The 20,840-nt window shown below is 37.7% G+C and overlaps 2 protein-coding genes across 31 annotated transcripts in view; one reads left to right on the top strand and one right to left on the bottom strand.

Annotated features, from left to right (window-relative positions):
* The window catches only part of LOC130086249 (nuclear receptor subfamily 1 group D member 2-like), a 297,692-nt gene that overhangs the window by 60,421 nt on the left and 216,431 nt on the right, over positions 1-20,840 (bottom strand). The gene's annotated exons all lie outside the window — the stretch shown is intronic.
* Positions 1-20,840, top strand: part of rargb (retinoic acid receptor, gamma b) — a 69,709-nt gene that overhangs the window by 20,673 nt on the left and 28,196 nt on the right. The window contains exon 1 of one of the 3 annotated variants that reach the window (XM_056252499.1): positions 18,753-19,250. The exons of the other annotated variants lie outside the window; for them this stretch is intronic. Within the exon in view, the coding sequence (XP_056108474.1) occupies positions 19,106-19,250 (145 nt within the window). The 5' untranslated portion in view covers positions 18,753-19,105. Of the gene's footprint in view, positions 1-18,752; positions 19,251-20,840 lie in introns of those variants that run through there. 3 annotated transcript variants of the gene reach the window in all.

Raw genomic sequence — 20,840 nt, 5'->3', positions numbered from 1 at the left:
GTTGACAACTATTTTTGATGCTTAACATTTTGAAAACTGGATTCTTTGATGAAAATATAGTTCAAAAGTATAGAATTTTGTGAAATAGAAATATTTTCTAACAGTATAAATGTCTTTTTTAGGGTTAGTTATATAAAATAATTAATTTCTTTCTTTTTTTTTAATTGAACTTTTTGATGGTAGTCTATCACAGTTTCTACAAAAATATTAAGCAGCAAAAACTATATTTGCAAAGTTTGCTTTGATAATAAATTAATCTTGAGCAGCAAATCAGCATATTAGAATTATTTCTGAAGGATCATGTGACACTGAAGACTGGAGTAATGATGCTGAAAATAATAATATATTCACATAGAAAACAGTTATTTTAATATTTTAAAAGTATTTTTTAAATAAGTATTCATATTTAATATTTAATGTAATAATATTTCACACTATTGCTGTTTTTTACTGTATTTTTGATTAAATAAATGCAGCCTTGTTGAGCAGAAGAGGCTTCTTTCAAAAATATTTAAAAATATGAATCATTCCAAACTTTTGACTTAAAGTAGGCCTATATAAATATGGTTTTGGTATAAGGAACAGCACAATATATGAGGCTAATATATAAGATTCTTCCAGTAAAGTGTGATTTGAATTTGTGGAGTTTGCTGGTGTGATTCAGGGTTTGTTCTTGATGTTGGTCGTGTTCAGACACGCACATCTGCTGAATCAAGCAGACCACATGTCAGTCACCACCTCCTGGAATAATCCAGCCGAAACACACACACACACACACACACACACACACACACACACACACACACACACACACACACACACACACACACACAAACATGCACACACACAAACATGCACGCGCACACACACACACACACACACACACACACACACACACACACACACACACATACACATACACACACACACACACACACACACACACACACAAACACGCACTCACACATACACATACACACACAGGCAAATTCAAATCCTTTGAATAAACACTTATGTCCATTTACAGCCAGGAAAGAGTGAAAGGGCATAAACAACTCCATCGACCTAAACAAAGATTACATTTAAATGAAAAGAACATAATAAAAACACACAGGAAGTAGCGGATGTTTGACGTATCATACATGAAATACTGCTTTTGTTTTCATGATGAGAAACAACAGTATTACATGTAAAAGTAAAGTAGTTGCATCAACGGTTCTGTAAGTACGCATGTGATTATCTCATTATGTGGTGCCTTCATACACACACGTCCATTAATACGAGATAACATCTACTCATCCCTCAATCTATCCTTTCTTCTTTCAGAGTGGGAACAGACAGAGAGACAGATGGGCTAGACGGGCGGGACAGGCTGTTTCTTTTGCATTACACTCAACAGAGTGTTTTAAAGCCTTCACCATCTTAAAAATAAGGCCAGAAGCTCGTGAAAGTGTGCAATGCAGATATGAATAATGATCTAACCCACTTTCTACCAATCTAACACTTTAACACTGTCCTCAAGAGTTAGATTCAAATGTATGGGCCACTAAACTGTGTGTTTATTTATGAATAACAACACGTTTAACTGACTTTCTGAAAACATTTTTTTCAAACTGTTACTGTATTATGACAGTAGTTGTGACGAATAAAGCAAACTAACCATAGAAGAAGACAGTTTAAATTAATGCATGCTATAGTGCCCCTTGTGGCAGCACTGAAAATGCGTCTATAATACAACAAAGCAAAAATCCAAGTTTCCTAGCTAAAATCTTTCATGTATTTGAGTAGAGCATGTTTCAGGCCTTAAGGCTGTTCAGTGGGTCTTTGCAGCATCTTCATTCATGACATTGGAAATGAAGTGCATTGTGGGAAACATATACCATATTTTTCATATTTACCATATAGAAAATTTGCATATAGAGAATGGTAGCCTATAACTATTAGAAAACATTAAGAGTAATATGGTAAAACAACAACCTTCTAACTAAAGAGCTTTGAAAATGTAATTAGGATGTAAGTACAGTTTTATCTTACTGAATACATGCAGTTGATGCGGATTCTCGTATGTTTGAAGGCCAGAGGTTTGGTATCACAAATGTTTGCTGTTATTTCTATGATGTTGGCATTTACTAACCCTCAAGTTGTTTCAAACCTGTATGAATTTCTTTCTTCTGTTGAATAAATGAAGAAGATTTTTTGAAGAATATGGGCAAACAAAAAGTTGATGGACCACATTGACTTCCATAGTATGGAAATAAATAAATAAATATTCTGAACTGTTTGGTTACCGACATTCTTCAAAATATCTTCTTTTGTGTTAAGCAGAAAATAGAAATTCATACAGGTTCGGAACAACTTGAGTAAATGATGACAGAATTTCAGTTTTTGGGTGAACTGTCCCTTTAAGGACACCTTAAATACTCAACTCTCCCTCTTCCAGCTCATGACATCAGCGCTGAAACATTATTGAGCCTCAGTACTGACAGCAACTCTATTAACTGTACATAAAAGACCACTTTACTTTTTTATTAGCTTCAGATTTAACATCCTGAAACGTTGGACGAATACGGAGGAAAATCCAGAGTTTGCACACTTTTAGTCTGCACCTAAAACCTGTGATTTCTGTACAGCTACAATTTTAAATTTGACATTCACAACACGTATAAGAGAAACACAGACATTGCAAAGTAGGTAGAAATTTGAGATATCAATATATCAGTTCTTACACTGTTCTTGTGAAATATAGAATATAAAAAATATGTAAATGTGACATTTAAAGTCCCCCGAGTCAATCATTTTATCCCTTAAAATTCATCTTTGATCACCAAAATGACATATGTAAAAAAAAAAAAACTTGAAAAAAAATTCTTCATGCCTTAAAATATCTTGAATGTAACTCGACACCCTTGCTTCATTTAGTATACCGGTATGCAGTTCTATGAATATGCAAATGAGCCCCGCCTCCACTCACTCGCTCAGCTCAGAGATCCACTGGTTGACGATCACACGTTGATCTGATTGGTTACAAGGTAGTTTGTGACGTCAGAAACACCAGCGATTTCAAACCGTGTTTTTGAGACTGTCTTTGGTTCACTGCAGTTTTAAGGAGGAAATACTCAGCAATGCTGTCGACTTATGAACTTACACATGGTGTGTCTTAAAGCATATTAAAAACACCACATAGACACATAAACAACATTAAAAGCTGGATTTTCACCACAGTGGGACTTTAATATTTAAAATATTGCATTTGCACCAAGGCAAAATATATCATTTGAAATTTGAAATATGAAATTGCTACATAATACCAAAGACTTTAGAAATACAAAGACGGTGCCCTAATATAACCACAGAATAGGAGAAGGAAAGCACAATATGGTGGAATAAGTCCCGCCTTCTAAATAAAACAGCCAATCGCTGATTGGTAAAGTAATTTATTCATGAGATCCGCTCTTATGCCTGCACATTCGCATTGGCTGGTCTAGCCTGAAAAATAAGCTATTTAACGCTATTTGAGCATATGAAACAACATTTACGAGATGTCAGATTTTGTTGCTGATTTGAAATATGTTATTTAATTGTGATTTTGACAAGCAGTTTTTGAGATTTCAGGATTCCCCCATTCAAATAGATGGCGTTGCAAATATGGCTGCCGGGTGAACAGACTTTCCTTGAACGGCACTTTGATAATAACAAAAGGACAAATATGGTATATTAGTTTAATGACATCATTATCTGTGATTTATGAAGGGTTTTTCTCTCTCATTAACAAATATTATTGAATGCATTGGGAAATATGGAATACTTATCAATCACACTGAGGTATGTAATCTCACACTCTCGCTCAAATAGTAGTGCACAAAATGGATTACATCTATTGTAATGCGCACACACACACAAACACACCTATCTGCACATGAATTTGGGAATCTGGTGGAACTTCTGGTTTCATAAATGCAGAATGAGTGATGAAAAAAGAGGTAGCATTTGAAACAAAAGTCAAATTCTTCTAGTTTTAAGAGCGAGGCAGAGGATGGCCAACGCTGAGGTTATGAAGGACTGAGGCTGGGAAAGCACAAACTACACATTGTGCCTCGTTATTTATTTATATAGAATTGGAGTGGAATTTCTGGGGTTTGGCCCAATTCTTTAAACCACCAGTGGTGTGTGTGTGTGTGTGTGACACACACACACACACCACTCGTGTGTGTATCAGCCGGCTTGTGCACATGCTGCAGGGAAACTGTCCCATCACAAGTTAGCTGGCATGACTTACTGACATTAAAACAGGAGCGAGTCGAGCGCTTTTCTGCCGGTAGCGTTTGTCGAGCTGTGCATGAATCTTTCTGCTTGTCCAGTTACAGGAATAGTTCACCCAAAAAGGAACATTTCAACATCGTTTAAATATAAAACTTTGTAACTAACTGTTTATAACTATGTCATAATAATCAAATGAATCACTTGATACAATGCACGTATTGTGTAGTTGTGTTTTTACCATAGACTGTAATCAAATATGGACGTAGTGTCAGTGACGTCACCCGTAGGTCGCCATCTTGGCCGCGCGTCACTCCCGGATAAACGAAAATGTGCAGCGAGGCGGATTAGCAGAGGTGACGTGACGCTAACAGACAGCAGACAAACGGCTAGTAGTGACATCAGCGTCGATCCACCTGTCACTCAAGTGGCCACGCCCTTAATTATGCAGAACTTTAAGGCTTAATATAATTTAAACGGATGAGTTATAGAAAAAATTCACCCCCCTCACAGTTGTCATGAAGGGCAAAATTAGCTATATAGACCAAAACAACTTTTTGTATCAGACTGTAAACATTTTTCTGCTGTAAAGTTGGCCATTTTAACATGGGGGTCTATGGGATCGACTCTCTTTTGCAGCCTGTCTCTAGCGGCCAGACGAAGAACGGTAGTTTAATTCACTTCCGTGTTGGATTCAAGAGAGAGAGAGGAAGGTTTCCACTTGGTTTTTACATTGAAATTATATTTAAAAAAAACACCTGCATGTAATTACATCTGTAAATAATGTCTGTAATTACATCTATAATTACCCTGTTGACCAGGGTTCTCAAGTTTTATCAAAAGCTTGGAGTGAGATCACATGCGGTTAGGGGAGGAGCCCCAATGGAGCCCCGCCCCCGCCCATCCCTGCCCCCCAATTTTAAGCATTGTTCATAATTAACCAGCACAAATTGAAATTATAACAATTGGTAAATCTGATAAATGACAGAGCAATTCGTCACATCAAATATAGCCTACTCTTTAATGTTATATTTCAAAATTACAAATATACAAAAATATAACAAATTGCTCCAAACAGTTTGGAAAAACAAATCTTTTTGCATTTTGAATGTGTCGAAATGGTATAATGATTTATTGTGTGGTGGGACATTGTGAACAAATGGACATATTAGAGTATTAAGGTGTGTGTGTGTGTGTGTGTGAGTGTGTGTGTACACAAATATCTTTTTGCTTTTTCCCTGACGTCTTTGAAAAATACAAATGCAATGGCAATGATTAATGTATGTTTTGACAGGATATAAATTATTACCCAGAGCACTCTGCTTTAATACATGTAGCCTTAATGTAACTAGAAAGACTATTAATACAGTATAATATATAATTTAAAATAAAATGAAGAAATACATTTTCATTCCTTCCCATACCCACTAACATTTCCCTTGTAGTTTCAGGTAATGTAAGCTAGCCAAACTGAGCCAAAGCTTCTGGCCTGGTTGCAAAGTAGTTGTAGAGTTTTTGACTGCATCAATAATAATGTATACGATGGGCTATATATTAAATGTTCTAGCCTAAAAATGTTAGACGAGCTTTCTTCCCTTCTTCATCACGACGCGTTTGCTCGATGTTGTTGGTTACCTAGTAACGAACGTACGGTGGCCGAGAATGTTCCGTCAACTTCTGTGTGTTCGTGCGCGTCTATGTTGCCTAACGAACGCAATCTGGCCGAGAGATACGTGCTGGGCTGGCGGCAGGAAACTTGACTTTGTGTGCCTGCGCCTCGTACACAACGTTATATATAAAGCTTGCAGGACAACTTGGTTGGCATTGCCTTTTCAGCGTGAGAAATACACGGTGTGGCGTGTGAGCGTGTTAACTGGTTGAATTGCGTGTGTCTCACGGCCAATGCGTGAGACTTGAGAACCCTGTGTTGACCCTTAACCAACCCTTAACCCTACCTATACCACCAAACCTGTCCTGACCTTACCCGTATCCACATCAGTAGCAGCACAAGTGCTCTGCAATACATCAACACAATAAGTGCATTGTGCATAACAGTTATTGTTCCTTTATATGTAGATACATGGTAGTTAAAGACACTTAATATAAAGTGGGACCAAATTAGAAACAATTTACACTCAGAAATTGATAGTAAATTTACTTACTTCAGTATTGTTTTATTTACGACTTTAAAAATAATGTTTTTTACAATGTAAGGGCCAGATTTACTAACAGCTTGCGTCAGTGCAAACCCTCTTTTGGCGTTTAAAACTACTGTCAGGATTTGCTGAAGACACGCAGTGAAAAATTACCACTGAAAAGGCTTGGACGGTTATTTTTCTTTATGTTAGTTATTTGCTGATCTTATTGCATATGCATTTGTGGGAGTTTCCCTGTCAGGTGCAAAATTTATTGGAGGAGAGTATTTAAATGAATCATGCAAGGTGATTTACTAAGGTTTGCGCTAGTCAATTTACTGGTGTTTGGCAAAAAAAAAGCATCTCTTAACCCATTGTGCGCCTGTTAGTAGATCACCCGCAGCTGATTATCAGAGGCCTACGCTAATCTGCGCTTGGTGGATTGTGTTTATCATTATGGAAATGATTCGGCTGCATCTGTGTTCTTTCAGTTGCGCGTCGTCAGTAGATCCCATTGGCCCTTTTAGGGAAAGGTTTAGTAAACCATACCCATAGTCAACTTCTACACAGCCGACTTCTCCTTTGAATGCACTTTTGCAGATTTATTAGCAATGCAAATGTACACTGTAAAAAATGATCGTGATTTTAACGGTAAAAGACGGCACAGTGAAAAACTGTTAATAGGTTAACAGAAAGTTTCCTTACTATATAAGGTAAATAACTGTGATAGATCTAACGGTACATTTAATGTAATTTTACTGTAAAATACCGTTAAATTTACAGTTTTTGAAAGTGAAAAAGAACAACTCATTGTATAATTTACAGTGAAAAACCGTAAATTGACATTCCCACAATTCCCTGCGTGACACTTCACATTTGATGTATTTTTGTTGAAATAACTCTTAGTTTTCTTAGTTCTTTTCTTATCAGTTATGTACATTAGAGTTTTATGTTACATTTAATGTTGTTAAATTAATATTTATTGCATTTTTAAAATTGCATGTGTTACCATGATGCTGTTTAGTGTTTGTGCGAATCAAACTGTGCAGCTTCTATATATTAGTATTAACTTTCTTGTGGAAGAGCTACTTGTGATGAGCTTTGATTTATCATGTGACTTTCATCATTGCTGTGATGACTGTTGTTTGTCAGTGTATTACAATGGTACAAAACAGATATTTATACATAAATAGGTTGGTAAATTAACATTCTATCAGATAATAAAATACGGTTTATTACTGTAAATTTTAAGTTAAGTCTGTAAAACCAATAACGTCTGTACCATATTTTTGACGGTAAAGTTCTGGCAACCACAGCTGCCGGTATTTTACCGTAAAAATGGCTTTTTTTTTTTTACAGTGTAGTTAATTGCACATTTGCAAATGTTTGTATGTGTAAAAAAGTGCCCTGTAATGCAGAGAAGACTGTTTTCCCCCTTGAGGGTCAGATTACAATTCATGACCAGCACAACACACACACACACACACACACACACACACACTACAGACCCCCAAGGAACCACACATTCCAATACAAGCAAATCCAGCACACATGCAGTCAGAAATCCAAACCCAAACGCTGCGTAGCTCCAGCCACAAATGATGAGGTCCAGGTTTATGTTCCTCGCTGGAAGAAGAGCGAGTCGTTTGAACAGAGCAAGGTTTGTTCGGTTTGTCTGGGCATCCCATGACGCTAGTGCTCGGCAGTAAAACACACACGTTTGATTCTGCAAGAGCCTCCACATGAGCCACTGACGCCAATGGACAAAGACAGAGACAGTATACCAAAAACTAAAAAGATAGAAAGGGAGCAGAGGCACAGATGGACAGGAATGATTGGCAGATCAATGAAAAGCAGGAAGGCCTGAGAAAGAGACAGAGAGAAAGAGACAGAATGGGGCACCTTTTCCTGTCTGCATTCCCCTTTCCTTTCTGCAGTCCTCAAGCCTTGGCCCGCGTGTGTGTGTGTGTGTGTGTGTTTGAAGGGGGGTGTAATTGCCTCAAGGTGTGGAGAGAACAGAGCTGGCTGAGACTGTGCAGTGCTGCTCCCTGCTGTGTGTCACTGAGGAGTGTGTGTGTGTGTGTGTGTGTGAGAGAGAGAGAGAGAGAGAGAGAGAGCAAGAGAATGAGAAAAGCAAGGGAAGGAGGGGGACGTGTTGAAAGACAGGTGAAAATGTTGAGGCAGAGAGAGCAAAGGTATGGGGTGAAATAGGGGGTAACGTATGTGCGGATTAACAGATGTCTACAGAATGGGAAGGCAGGAGAAAGAAAAGCATGGGTGTTTTTGTTTCATTTTAGTGAAAATGCATTGCGAAAAACTTTTTTTTTTCGTAGAAAAATGACAGGAAAAGCACATGTCATGTATTGTGTACATTGTAAATTGGCTGAAACATTTTTTTTTTGTATCGTCTCTGCATTGCCAAATGTATGTAAGATGTGTATAGACTATATAAACATGAACAGATATTGACAAAACAAGAATATGGGAAAAAGAACAAAGTTTTGAAAAGTGTTTCGATTAAATTTTGTTTTTTTCTCTTAGGTGGAACATAGTGTATTTGTGCTGCATTTCCCAAATATAAAATAACACTGGTTAGTAACCTAAGAAACACTTTTTCCCCCTCAAATGTGTTGGAAGAAATTTTATTAATTAATTATACATTAAGATGAACTAACAATAAAAAAAGTACCTGTGAAACAACAGCGAAGTAGGCCAACCCTGCAAAACACTCCACAAATACATTCTCTTAAAAACAACTAATATGAAGATAAGATTTAATGGTGACACTTTTTCAATGGTCCATTCTACTAACTAAGTAACTTTGCAACTACATGTCAACTAGCAGTCATTAGAGTATTAATATACTGTCAGCTTAATATCTGATAATACTTTTATTTTGATGATCCCAACAGACATTCTACTGACTATAAGTAACTTTGCAACTACATGTCAACTTTTTCTAACCCAAACCCGATCCTAAAAGTCTACTAATACTCTAATGAGAGTGAGGTGCCGTTTACACAACACCGTTTTCAACTATAAACTGAAAACCTTTTATGCATTTTGGTTGTTCATTTACACGACAATTGCATTTTGAGAGCCTGAAAATGCAAACTTTTGAAAACGAGTTTCAAAGTGCACGTTTTTGAAAACCATACCATTATCGCCTCCTTGTAAACTGTAAAAATGCACATTTGTGAAAACGGCAACATCTTGCACTACATGTTCAAGACACTGAGTTTATTAACACTTCTCTTGCATGCTTTCACCATCTTGATTGTCTGTATTCACCGCTCTGTTGAAGAATGTTTCTGTACAAATTGGCATTGCTGACAGGCCTGGCATGCATAATACAGTCGTTTTAGTCGTTTTCGGGATTCCATCTCAACAGGGTTGTTTTTTTTAATAAACTTTTCTGTTTTTTAGTACGTTGTTGTCGTGTAAACGTACCCTTAGTTGACATGCATGTGCAAACTTAGTAGAATGCCTAAATTGGACCATCGAAATAAAGTATAACCAATTGGGTATTAGGAAAATTAGGGGAATAAACAAGAGGCACAATGAAAAAAACAGACAAAGGGCCCTATTTTAACGATCTAAGCGCATGGTCTAAAGCAAGAGCACTTAGTGCGAGTCCGAATCCACTTTTGCTAGTTTAACAATGGGGAAAATGGTCAGCGCTCCCGGCACATGGTCTTAAAGGGTCGTCCATATTCTCTTAATGAGTAATGTGTGTGTTTTGGACGTGAAATAAACCAATCAGAGTCTCTTCTCCCATTCCCTTTAAAAGCCAGTTGCGCTCGCGCGGTGGCGGATTCGCTATTTACATGGAGGAATTTACAAGCAGAAAAACTGAACGCTTCTCTAACGAGGAAACGGATCTGCTCGCACACGAGTTTAAAGCTGTGTGTGTGTGTGTGTGTGTGTGTGTGTGTGTGAGGTTAAAGCACAAGCAGACCATCTACGGGACAAGCCAGATTCCACCATATCTTTATGTACACAATATTAATCTTTTACATTGTACAATCCTCATATTTTTAATATTTGGCATATTTAGTAGAGTGTGTGTGTAGGTGTGTGTGTAATAAGCAGAGTGTACACGCGTTGTGGACCCGCCTATAGGCGCACATTACTAATGCGCTCTTTAAATAACAAAAAAATATTGCACCATTGACTTTAAAACAGGTCCATTTTTTTGTTGGTCTATGGCTCAGTCTATTTCAGTTTCCTCAAAATAGCAACGCTCCATCAATGCTCCTGAACACACTCGTTCTCAGACCAGCAGCCCATGGGCGCACAGATGGGCGCAAATGCATTTGCTATTTAAACAACGTGGCGCAGGACGTGAAAATGAAAACTGCGTCGGGCTGAAACTAGCAAAACATACTTGCGTCGCGCCTGACGCTGCGTTGCAACGGATGTATGACAGGTCCCAAAGAGTGGAGTGAGGCAGGCATAGAGAACCAGGAGTGAATGTGAGAGAGAGAGAGAGAGAGAGAGAGAGAGAGAGAGAGAGAGAGAGAGAGAGAGAGAGAGAGAGAGAGAGAGAGAGAGAGAGAGAGAGAGAGAGAGAGAGAGAGAGAGAGAGAGAGAGAGAGAGAGAGAGAGTCAATGAGAGAGGTTTAACACTTTTTATTTTTCTATCATGTTATACAATAATCATCACATTTTTAATAACAATACTTAGTAACAAAGAGTAATAAATAACATTTTAAATGCAATATTAATTCCTTCAAATTTCAGCAATACCACTGAAACACTAATTTGTCATCATCATTCACAAAAATAAAATTAGCATTTATACACCACTTTTTAAAAAATAATTAGCATATCATTATTCATTTTATAAAATTCATACTCTATTTTAACTCTGGATTCTACCAAAGCTTTGAACAATTCTATATTAATTCTTTTATCTTCATTTTCGATTTTATATGCTTTCCAAATAGTTAACTTCGCTTGACCAATTAAAAAATTGGAAAAGGTGCAGGACTCACTTTGAGACTTAATATACTTAAACCCAAAAATAAATACTGTTTTTGAAAAATTCCAACCAGAACCTTCAAATATATGTTCTAAGAGATTCAAAAGAGGTAAAATTCGGTAACAATCGAAAAAGATGTGAAACACAGTGTCCGATACATTGCAAAATTTACAAACTGAAGATGTACTAAAGTTACACTTAAACAAAAATGTTTTTGTTGCTAATGCACAGTGCAGGATACGCCACTGTAAATCTCCTGATCGTTTGGGCAATGGGCTTTTATAAAACAAACGCCATGAAGGTGATTGAACATCAGGAACAGATAAATAACTCCTCCATTTTGTATCCGTCTTATTTTTAAGTTGTTCATAAAATCTTGACTTCACACAAGCTGTATACAAAAGTTGCTTACTGCTTTCTGAAAATGAAACATGTTGAAGTTCTTTTAAGGAAAGAAGTTGTCTCATTTCTCCATTATCCTGCCAATTATATGGTGTTAGAAATAATTCAGGAAAAGAACTTTGATTTAAACCATTAACAAAATAATCCTCAAGAAACTTGTTAAATGAAATAGGAAATGATGATTTTAACTTAAAACACCGGATGAAATAAAAGTGTTAATTTCAGTACTTGGCAAGTTAGACGGATCACATAGCCATGAATTATGAAAAAGTGGTTCTTCAAGACCAAAATGACCCTCTCTTTCCATCTTAAACATACTCCATGCTCTTAATACAGACTGGTAGAATCCATTTATACCCAAACCACTGATTGCATTGTTAGAAATAAGGAATAATTGTCTATCAAGTCCCATTTTACTAACTGCTCGTAATACTGCTAAACCATACATAATCCACGGTTGTGGATCAGTGTTATACAGCAGTTTTTGAGCTGATTGTAATCTCATAGCTTTCCATTTAGCGGTTAGATCAATGAGACCCTGACCACCCTCAAACACAGGTAAACTCAGTATGCCTGGATGAACCCAGTGATGTCCTCCCCAGAAAAAGTCCACAAAATGTTTCTGGAGTAGCTGTAAAAGTCCAGCAGGAGGGTCTAAAACAGTCAGTCGATGCCACAACATTGAAGCAGCTAAATTGTTTATCACTAAAACTCTGCCTCTACATGATAACTGTGGTTGAATCCAATTCCACCTCTTCAATCGTCCCAATATCTTTTCAACCACTCCATCCCAATTCCTTGTCATAAACTGCTGAGTGCCAAAATAGATGCCAAGGATCTTCAATCCCTCGGTGTTCCAGCGGCACTGTTGTGGAAGATGAGGTGGAGCTTCTTCCTGCCACTGACCACACAGTAATGCTTCCGTTTTCTTCCAGTTTACCTTCGCTGAAGATGCTTTTTGAAACCAGTCCAGACACTTGCTCAATTGGAAAATGTCTTCTTGAGATCTTATTATGACTGTAACGTCATCAGCATAGGCAATGAGCCTTACAACAGTAGTTTCCGATATATTGGGGTTGAGGACTGAAATACCTTGTAGCTTTTCTCTTAGAACTCTCAATAGATATTGCATATAAGAGTCCCGAGAGGCTGCATCCTTGTCTTATACCTCTGCGCACAGGAAAAGTTCTTGTTAATGTTCCGTTTATCTTCAACATACTGAAAACATCTGTGTAAAGTATCTTGATCCATTGGATGAACTGTTCTCCAAATACGAAAGCTGCTAAGGCATTAAAAAGGTATTCGTGGTCGACTCTGTCGAACGCCTTTTCCTGGTCAAGTGATAAAAGGCCCACATCAAGTCCATAAATCTCAGTAAAATGCAACAAATCTCGCATAAGAAAAAGGTTATCAAAAATAGAATGTCTTGGAATACAATAAGACTGGTCTTTATAAATTATTGAAGCCATAACATTTTGCAAGCGGTTTGTTAATGCCTTTGAAAGTATTTTATAATCTATCCCTAAAAGGGAGATAGGGCGCCTTGTTCCACCGCTTTCACTTATTTCTTTTGAATTATTTTTAACATACTGTTGGCAAAAAGACTGAATATGGATTTTCCCAATGTCCCACCATTGACTTTGGGATTTAAACTTCGGGATTTCTCTCTCTCCAAGCCCTCCAAAAGAAAGAAAATAGATGTACAAACGTGCGATCTCGCAACAGAGCGTTATTAAAGTGCCAATTAGATTTAAAAGTATTACTCGATGTTGTAACTATAACAGAGACATAGAAATGGTCAGAAATTGGATTAGGAACAATTTTACTATCAAAAATGTTTCCTCTTCGACATTTCTGAACATATATTCGATCTAATCTAGCGCCCGATATTGTATTGGAATTCACTTTCAGCCATGTATTCTGCCTACTTTTGGGGAAAGATTCTCTCCACACATCTACAAGGGAATAAAAAGTTACTACTCTCTTAAGAGCTTCAGCAGAATTAGGATGCGGTTCGTCATGATTCCTATCAACTGTATAATCAATAGTACAATTGAAATCTCCAGCCACAATGATCAAGTTATCACAAGGAATACTAATCATTGCGTCCTGTAATTTCTTAAAAAATAAAAGTCGTTCGTACCCAACATTAGGAGCATATACATTAATAAAGGAAAAAGACAGACCTTGCAAAATAATATCCACCCGCTGCATTCTTCCAGGAATAATTTCTATCATATTGGAAGCATTACCCTGAACACTTTCCGATATGAGAACAGCTACTCCAGCACTTACACTGGAACCATGGCTAAGAAAAACCTGTCCTTTCCATTCACTTACCCATTCTTCCTGGTTAAAAACATCTGTGTGTGTTTCTTGTAAAAATATTTTAGACTTTTTAAAAGCCAAAAATATGAAAAGTGCACTTCTCTTTTCTTTATTACGACATCCATTTACATTTAAAGATCCGATATTTAAGGATGTCATAATATCTTAACACAGCAGGTGATATTTGCACAGCACTGTCTTTCTCCAAACTCTTAAAGACTACTTTTTTTCATGTCTTGATGAATCATCTTCTTTACTTTAGTGATCTTTTTTTTTAAGACGATACCGTTTTTGTCTGCTAAACTCTTCAACGGTGGTTGCATTTGTCATCACATCTCTACAAGACACTAAAAATCTTCTTAAATCTGGAAAAAACACATCAAATTGTAGATTCCGTACACCTTTTGTTTCATCAAGGAAAGCACTAATCTCTTTTGTAGAATAGACTTTTGTTTCACAGCCACTCAATTCTGATGTGCCTGTTTGAGAAAGATCAATGTCTCCCATTTCTAAAAAACTCCCTACACTCTCACATTCATCTGAATCTCTATCAGACCTGGCGACACTAGAGCCGGCTGTAAATGACTGACTACAATTTTCATTTACTACCTCTTCTAATTTATCATCATTTTTGTAATTTGTTTCTACATACTCCATCAATAGATCTTCATCTCTGTTTTTAGACTGAGCAGTTACTTTTTGTGCTTCTGTACTTTAATTTTTTTCCCCTACAGCATTAGCACTTGTAGCGCCATCTACTGTATCATCTCCAGTGTTTACATTATTTATCTCTACATTTCTCTCAACAACTTTATCTATCACTTCGTGAACGGCCGCGTTATTCTCCTGAACGGCCGCATTATTCTCCTGAACGGCCGCATTTTTCTCCTGAACGGCCGCATTTTTCTCCTGAACAGCTGTTTGTGAACCTGCCAAAATGTTAACGCTCTGTTGTTTGGGACATGTCTGTTTCTGGTGTCCATGTTCACCACACAAAAAACACTGCATGTTATCTGAAGTGATAAAGATTGTATAATCTTTACCCTCAACTGCTGTTTTTAACACCAGATTAAGCGGCTCATTTTGCGAATTGGGTATCATGTAGGTGAAACGACGGAAAGACATGACATGTTTAAAGTTTGGATTTTTAAGACCCAACGGAATCATCTTAATTGGAGCAGTTAATTTTCCGTAGCGTTCAAGAATTTCTTTCAAAGTTCCTTCTTTTATAAACGGTGGTACGTTTGAAAGTACAACTTTCTTAGAAGGATTTGACAAAGGCATTACCTGTAAAAATGTATTATTCACAACAAGTCCTTTCTCTAACAGTTCATCGACCATTAAAACTTCTTTAAGAAATATGACGAGTGCTCTGTTCATCCTTGAGGCAGATTTAATGTTTAAACCACCGACCTGTTCACTGATCGCTATCAGAACGTCCTCAATGGACATGGAGTCATCCGGCGTACACTTGCAACCATGGTCGAGTGTCAAACGGGAAAAATCGCTGCCTAGCTCCATACCTGTGCGCGCAAATTTGCGCTGACCGTAGTCAGCGCTCCGAAGTTGATTTAACAATTTTACTTCAGTTTATAATTAAAGAGAAATGAAAGGAAAACAGAGAACGCCGAAAAAACAACGTGCTCTGATGCAAACACTCCGCCGCTACCCACAATCCTTAGAGAGAGAGAGAGAGAGAGAGAGGTAGAGAGAAAGAGAGAGTGAGTGAACGAGAGAGAGAGAGAGAAAGAGAGAGAGAGAGGTAGAGAGAAAGAGAGAGTGAGTGAACGAGAGAGAGAGAGAGAAAAAGAGAGAGAGAGGTAGAGAGAAAGAGAGAGTGAGTGAACGAGAGAGAGAGAGAGAAAGGGAGGGAGGGCAGAAGTTTAGGGGGAAAGTAAGCACCCCACTGGGGCTGGCTTTAAGAGTTCAGTCCTCGTGAATGAGGGGAGGAAAAGGGAAAAGCAGGGAAGGTGGATCATATAGGCTGTGGGTTTGTGTGAATTTCATGCCACTCTTCTTCTCTCACACTCCTGGAGGAAATGTGATTATAATGAGACTCATGAGTCAGCGATTACATTTGATTCAAAGTGGACCTGCAGAACTGCAACAGACAGGGAAAATCTCTTATTTTAAAAGACTAAAAATTAGTCTTAATATAAATAGATTACATGTTGTTTTATTTAGGAAAATGACAAGCTGCAATGTCTGGACATTACATAAAAACAACACAAAACATCATTAACTCACAGTATCCTCACTGACACAGTCTGTGAATATGAAGCGTTTTGGTCATCTTTTAGCACTGCTTTCTAAATAATGCACAACACTGTGAAAAACATGTCAAAGTAAGAACATTTGATGCAGACGTTGGCTGGGTCAAGTCAAGTTTAGAAGAATAAAGAAATGTAATACAGAGTCAACAGGGACAGTTGACGTAGATTTCGGCATATTTCAGTAGCGACGGTTTGGAAGAGTTACCGCAGATCTGGACAGCATTGAGTTGTGGTGCACTTGATGAAATGAGAGAAAAATAAAGATGATGTTGTAAACCCGTGGAGGAGAGGTGAGGTGAGGGTTTGAGGAGATGATGATGATGATGACAGTCAAAACATCACAGAAAGACAGGCTTGAAGAGCTTTTGACAGGCTATACGAGTCGAAAGTCTTCATATAGTCTCACTGTACATCCATAAACCTTCACAGTCGAACCAAAACACATTTCTTCTCTGTAGAACTGGATGGAAACTCTCACTTCATTTATAGCCTTTTATTGATGCACTTTTATTGGGAAAGGACGGGAAGTGAACAGTAGAAGAGGGAGAATGCGATCTGAAATACTGCAGATGGAAATGTTCTTCATGTTAATGTTTTTTTTTTTTAGCTATATGGATATTTGAATTGTTATAGCTGACTAAAGTGCAAAAAGGCTATCACAGCACATCATTTATCTATGTAATGTATTGTATTGATGCCTATATTGAGACCCATTATTAATAAAATCGTGTTTATTTGTTTAAAAAATCCAATTTTTGAATTGGAAAAAAAACTAAGACATATTAAGACATATTATTAATTTCTGTTCATTTTCAGTAATTTAAAATCATTGGCCCAAAGGTCCAAGACCATGCTTTTTGTGTACAAATTATATTATTAGAATATACTTGAGTGAACAATCTGAGTGAACAGTTGAACTGAAGAATTAACATGAATTTCAGCATAGTATTTACATTTACTAACATATAAATGCAAGAGAATCTTAAATGTTTTTTCTTCGTTTTGTGTATTTTGTTTAAAATGTTCTGTATATATGATTTTTTGAACTTTTTGGATAAAAGTCAGAATTGAAGAAGTGGCTCCTTGTATCAATATTACAGTAATTCAAAGTTGTTTATCGATTTCCGTAAAAGTAAAAGTTTAAAAGTTTTTTTCTTCATGCCTTAAAATATCTTGAATGTAACTCGACACCCTTGCTTCATTTAGTATACGCGGTTCTATGACTATGCAAATGAGCCCCGCCTCCACTCACTCGCTCAGCTCAGAGATCCACTGGTTGACGATCACACGTTGATCTGATTGGTTACAAGGTCGTTTGTGACGTCAGAAACACCAGCGATTTCAAACCGTGTTTTTGAGACTGTCTTTGGTTCACCGCTAGCCTGGGAAAACCCAGACAACTTCCGGCAAATTTAGATTTGTTCTGAAAGTCAGTCTGGCAAAGAGCTCATTCAAGCCCATTTCCAATCCGCCGAAATCGAGGCACCAATCAGAAACGTTGGGGCGGGCTTTACACGATGACGACAGCGCTGGGATTTTGAAGCAGATTTTGTAGCCTACATTACAAAGATGGATGCCGCCGTCGAACATCACTCGTTCCAATCAGCCATCGCGTCTGTTTTAAGCCATTTGAACGTTTCCTTTTAGTTAAAAACCGAGCAAAGAACAACACTCGGAAATTCTCCGCCGCTCTGCATACGTCATCTCCTTCATCGCTCTGATTGGGTTTAGGTCTATCCGCGACGTCCGTTGGTGACGCCCCACTGGAAATAATTTGTCTATGACGCTTTGCCAGACCATAACTCAGTTACAACTGAGAATGGTCTGGTTTTAACCAGGCTAGTTCACTGCAGTTTTAAGGAGAAAATACTCAGCAATGCTGTCGACTTATGAACTTACACATGGTTTGTCTTATTAAAAACACCACATAGACATATAAACAACATTAAAAGCTGGATTTTCACTACAGGGAGACTTTAACTTATTGTATTCCAATCAGAATCTATTCAGGAAGTGTAATTTAAAAGGCATTCTTCAATTCAGTTGCACAGCCCTGTGATTATCAACACTTTCGCATGAACGAGTGCGTCTAGAGAAAAGGAAGGCGATATATTTCAAAGGAAGAGAGCAAGAAGATTGATAGATAGAGGGAGTGAGAGGAGGTCATGTTGTTTGTTTTCATTTGCAAAGGTATAAAATACGATGCAGGCTGACAGATTGCTCTAGCAGAAAATGGAAGGGAAAGTTTTCGTCTTTCAGCCAACCACAAAAGCACCCGCCTCCCTCCCTCCTTCACTCCCTCGCTCTGTAATTCCTCTCGCTCGCCCTGTGTTGTGGGCTGAGCTAAAGCTGAGGCGGGTGAGGGTTGTGGAGACTCACGTTAGCTGACACTTGAGAGTCCTGACAGTTTGATAAAGCTCATGAACTCAGACAGCAGAGAGGTGATGATCACTGCAGACCAGCGCTGGAGCCGTTTGACTCGACGGAGAGAACACGACACAACAGCTCCCGTTACTGAGAGAAAACCAGTTGGCTAGAGTGACAGCTACACCTGAAACAGAAGTCTCAAGTGCTCGAGACTTTCTATTGTGATTGATAGCAGCGTTGGCAGCCGTGTCAGACTGACTGGAGGACTGTGTTTGAGCTGTTGGTCATCGTCTGCTGGCTCTGCAGTTCACCCACAGCTTGAGACTCAGCGTTTGAGTTGCTGCTGAAGACTGGACGTGATGTTTGACTGTGTGGAGGCTCTCGGGGTCGGGGCCAGACCCCTGTTCGACGTGAGCGCTCAGAGTTCATGCATGCTCAGGAAAGCCAGCTCCTTCTTCCCTGCACTCGAGTCCTTCTCATGGAGCAACAGCACGAGCCTGCAGTGTAAGTGTGATGAGTCTGCACGTGTTCATGTGTCTGTGTCCTCTTCAGCAGGAGTCTAAGTGTGTGTGTGTGTGTGCTCAGTATCTTGTCATGTGCTAACTGGTTACTTTTGTTAACTTTCTAAAGGCCAGACCTTTTTGTTCAAACAAATTTACTGATGATGATGATAACATGCTGATACTTTTGCATAATATTAATATTTCTGAATACTGTCATTGCGATAGATGCTTGTGATGATAATGACAACAGTTACAAACAGTCGTTGTCCTGCAAAAGTGACGTTATTAATAGTGGAGTGTTGAAAATTTGTTGCGATGACTGCAAATTGTAGTGAAACATTTGAAGCACATTTCAGTTCTGTAGCTAAATGTTTCATATTTGGTTGAAACAGTCAAAAATTAACATATAAATACAGGCCCAGGGCATTTAAACGCAGAATAACCTTTAATTGTATGGAGAAAAAAGGTGGTAAAACTATGACACGTAAAATATTATATCATTATCCTGATTATTATTGATATATTTATTGTATATGGTAATGAAATAAAATATATACAAATATGAATAATGCACACACTCTAGTTTTAAATGATGCACAGAAATAATGTAATGTATGATGTCTTTTCATAAATAATTGCGAGTTAAAATGCAGTATATTTGCAGATTCTTGTTACTTCTGAAATTTTTTGTCGTATTTTAGTGCATTATACTTTCTAAATGTGTAACAGAGAATCAATAAGTATTATAACTGTGGTTACAATTATTCATGATATCATACAATGCCTTATAAGGTGCATTACAAAGTATAATTAATTCATTTAAACACTTTTCTAATGCATTATTTATATATATATATATATATATATATATATACAGGCTTTAAGTTTAGTAATCTCTCTCAGAGTCTCTCAGCATCATTTTGACCTTAATGGATGTCTTTAATTATTTAATTATGAATACAATGAACTCAATTAAAGGATTAGGGAGCCCGATGGGACAGAAACCAGGAGAGAATGGGAGGATTAGGGGTTTTTCTGCTGAACTTTTTTTTTTTTGCCTCTTGATCATTACAGGAATATCATTTGGCAAGTTCATTCCATATGGAAATGCTCCACATTAATAATGTTATTTGAATGCCACTTAATAAGATCCTTGATAGTAAATATCTGAACAGTGAGTTAGAGTTGTGATTATCTTAGTGCACCTGCATGAAAAATATTCAGTGTCCTTCATATCGTCTCCATTTTTGTCCAATCACTTGGAATTCATTACATATTTCAATGAAGAAATAACTCATTGACTCTTGCGATGTCTGTCGTCACGTTTAAAGCACACTCGGGGAACTGGAAAGAAAAACACAGAAACGAGAGTCGTATATGAATCACAGCCCATGTGTCTGCGTCTGTGTCTTATTGTATGTGCGCGTGAGTGGATTTCACACGGTCCTGCTGGAATTTGACTCTATGCCGTAATGCCATTTTATAGCCAGACTGACTGCTTGAAAGAACATCGCACCCCACAACAAGGCCCACCTCACAATGAACCTTTTACAATAGTCTGAAGTGTCTTCTCACCGTCCGAGGAGCAACA

This window comes from Rhinichthys klamathensis, unplaced genomic scaffold (assembly GCF_029890125.1).
Source record: "Rhinichthys klamathensis goyatoka isolate OS25496 unplaced genomic scaffold, OSU_Roscu_1.1 h1tg000095l_1, whole genome shotgun sequence".
NCBI classification, from domain to species: domain Eukaryota; kingdom Metazoa; phylum Chordata; class Actinopteri; order Cypriniformes; family Leuciscidae; genus Rhinichthys; species Rhinichthys klamathensis.
This window is presented reverse-complemented; position numbering and strand designations above follow the sequence as displayed.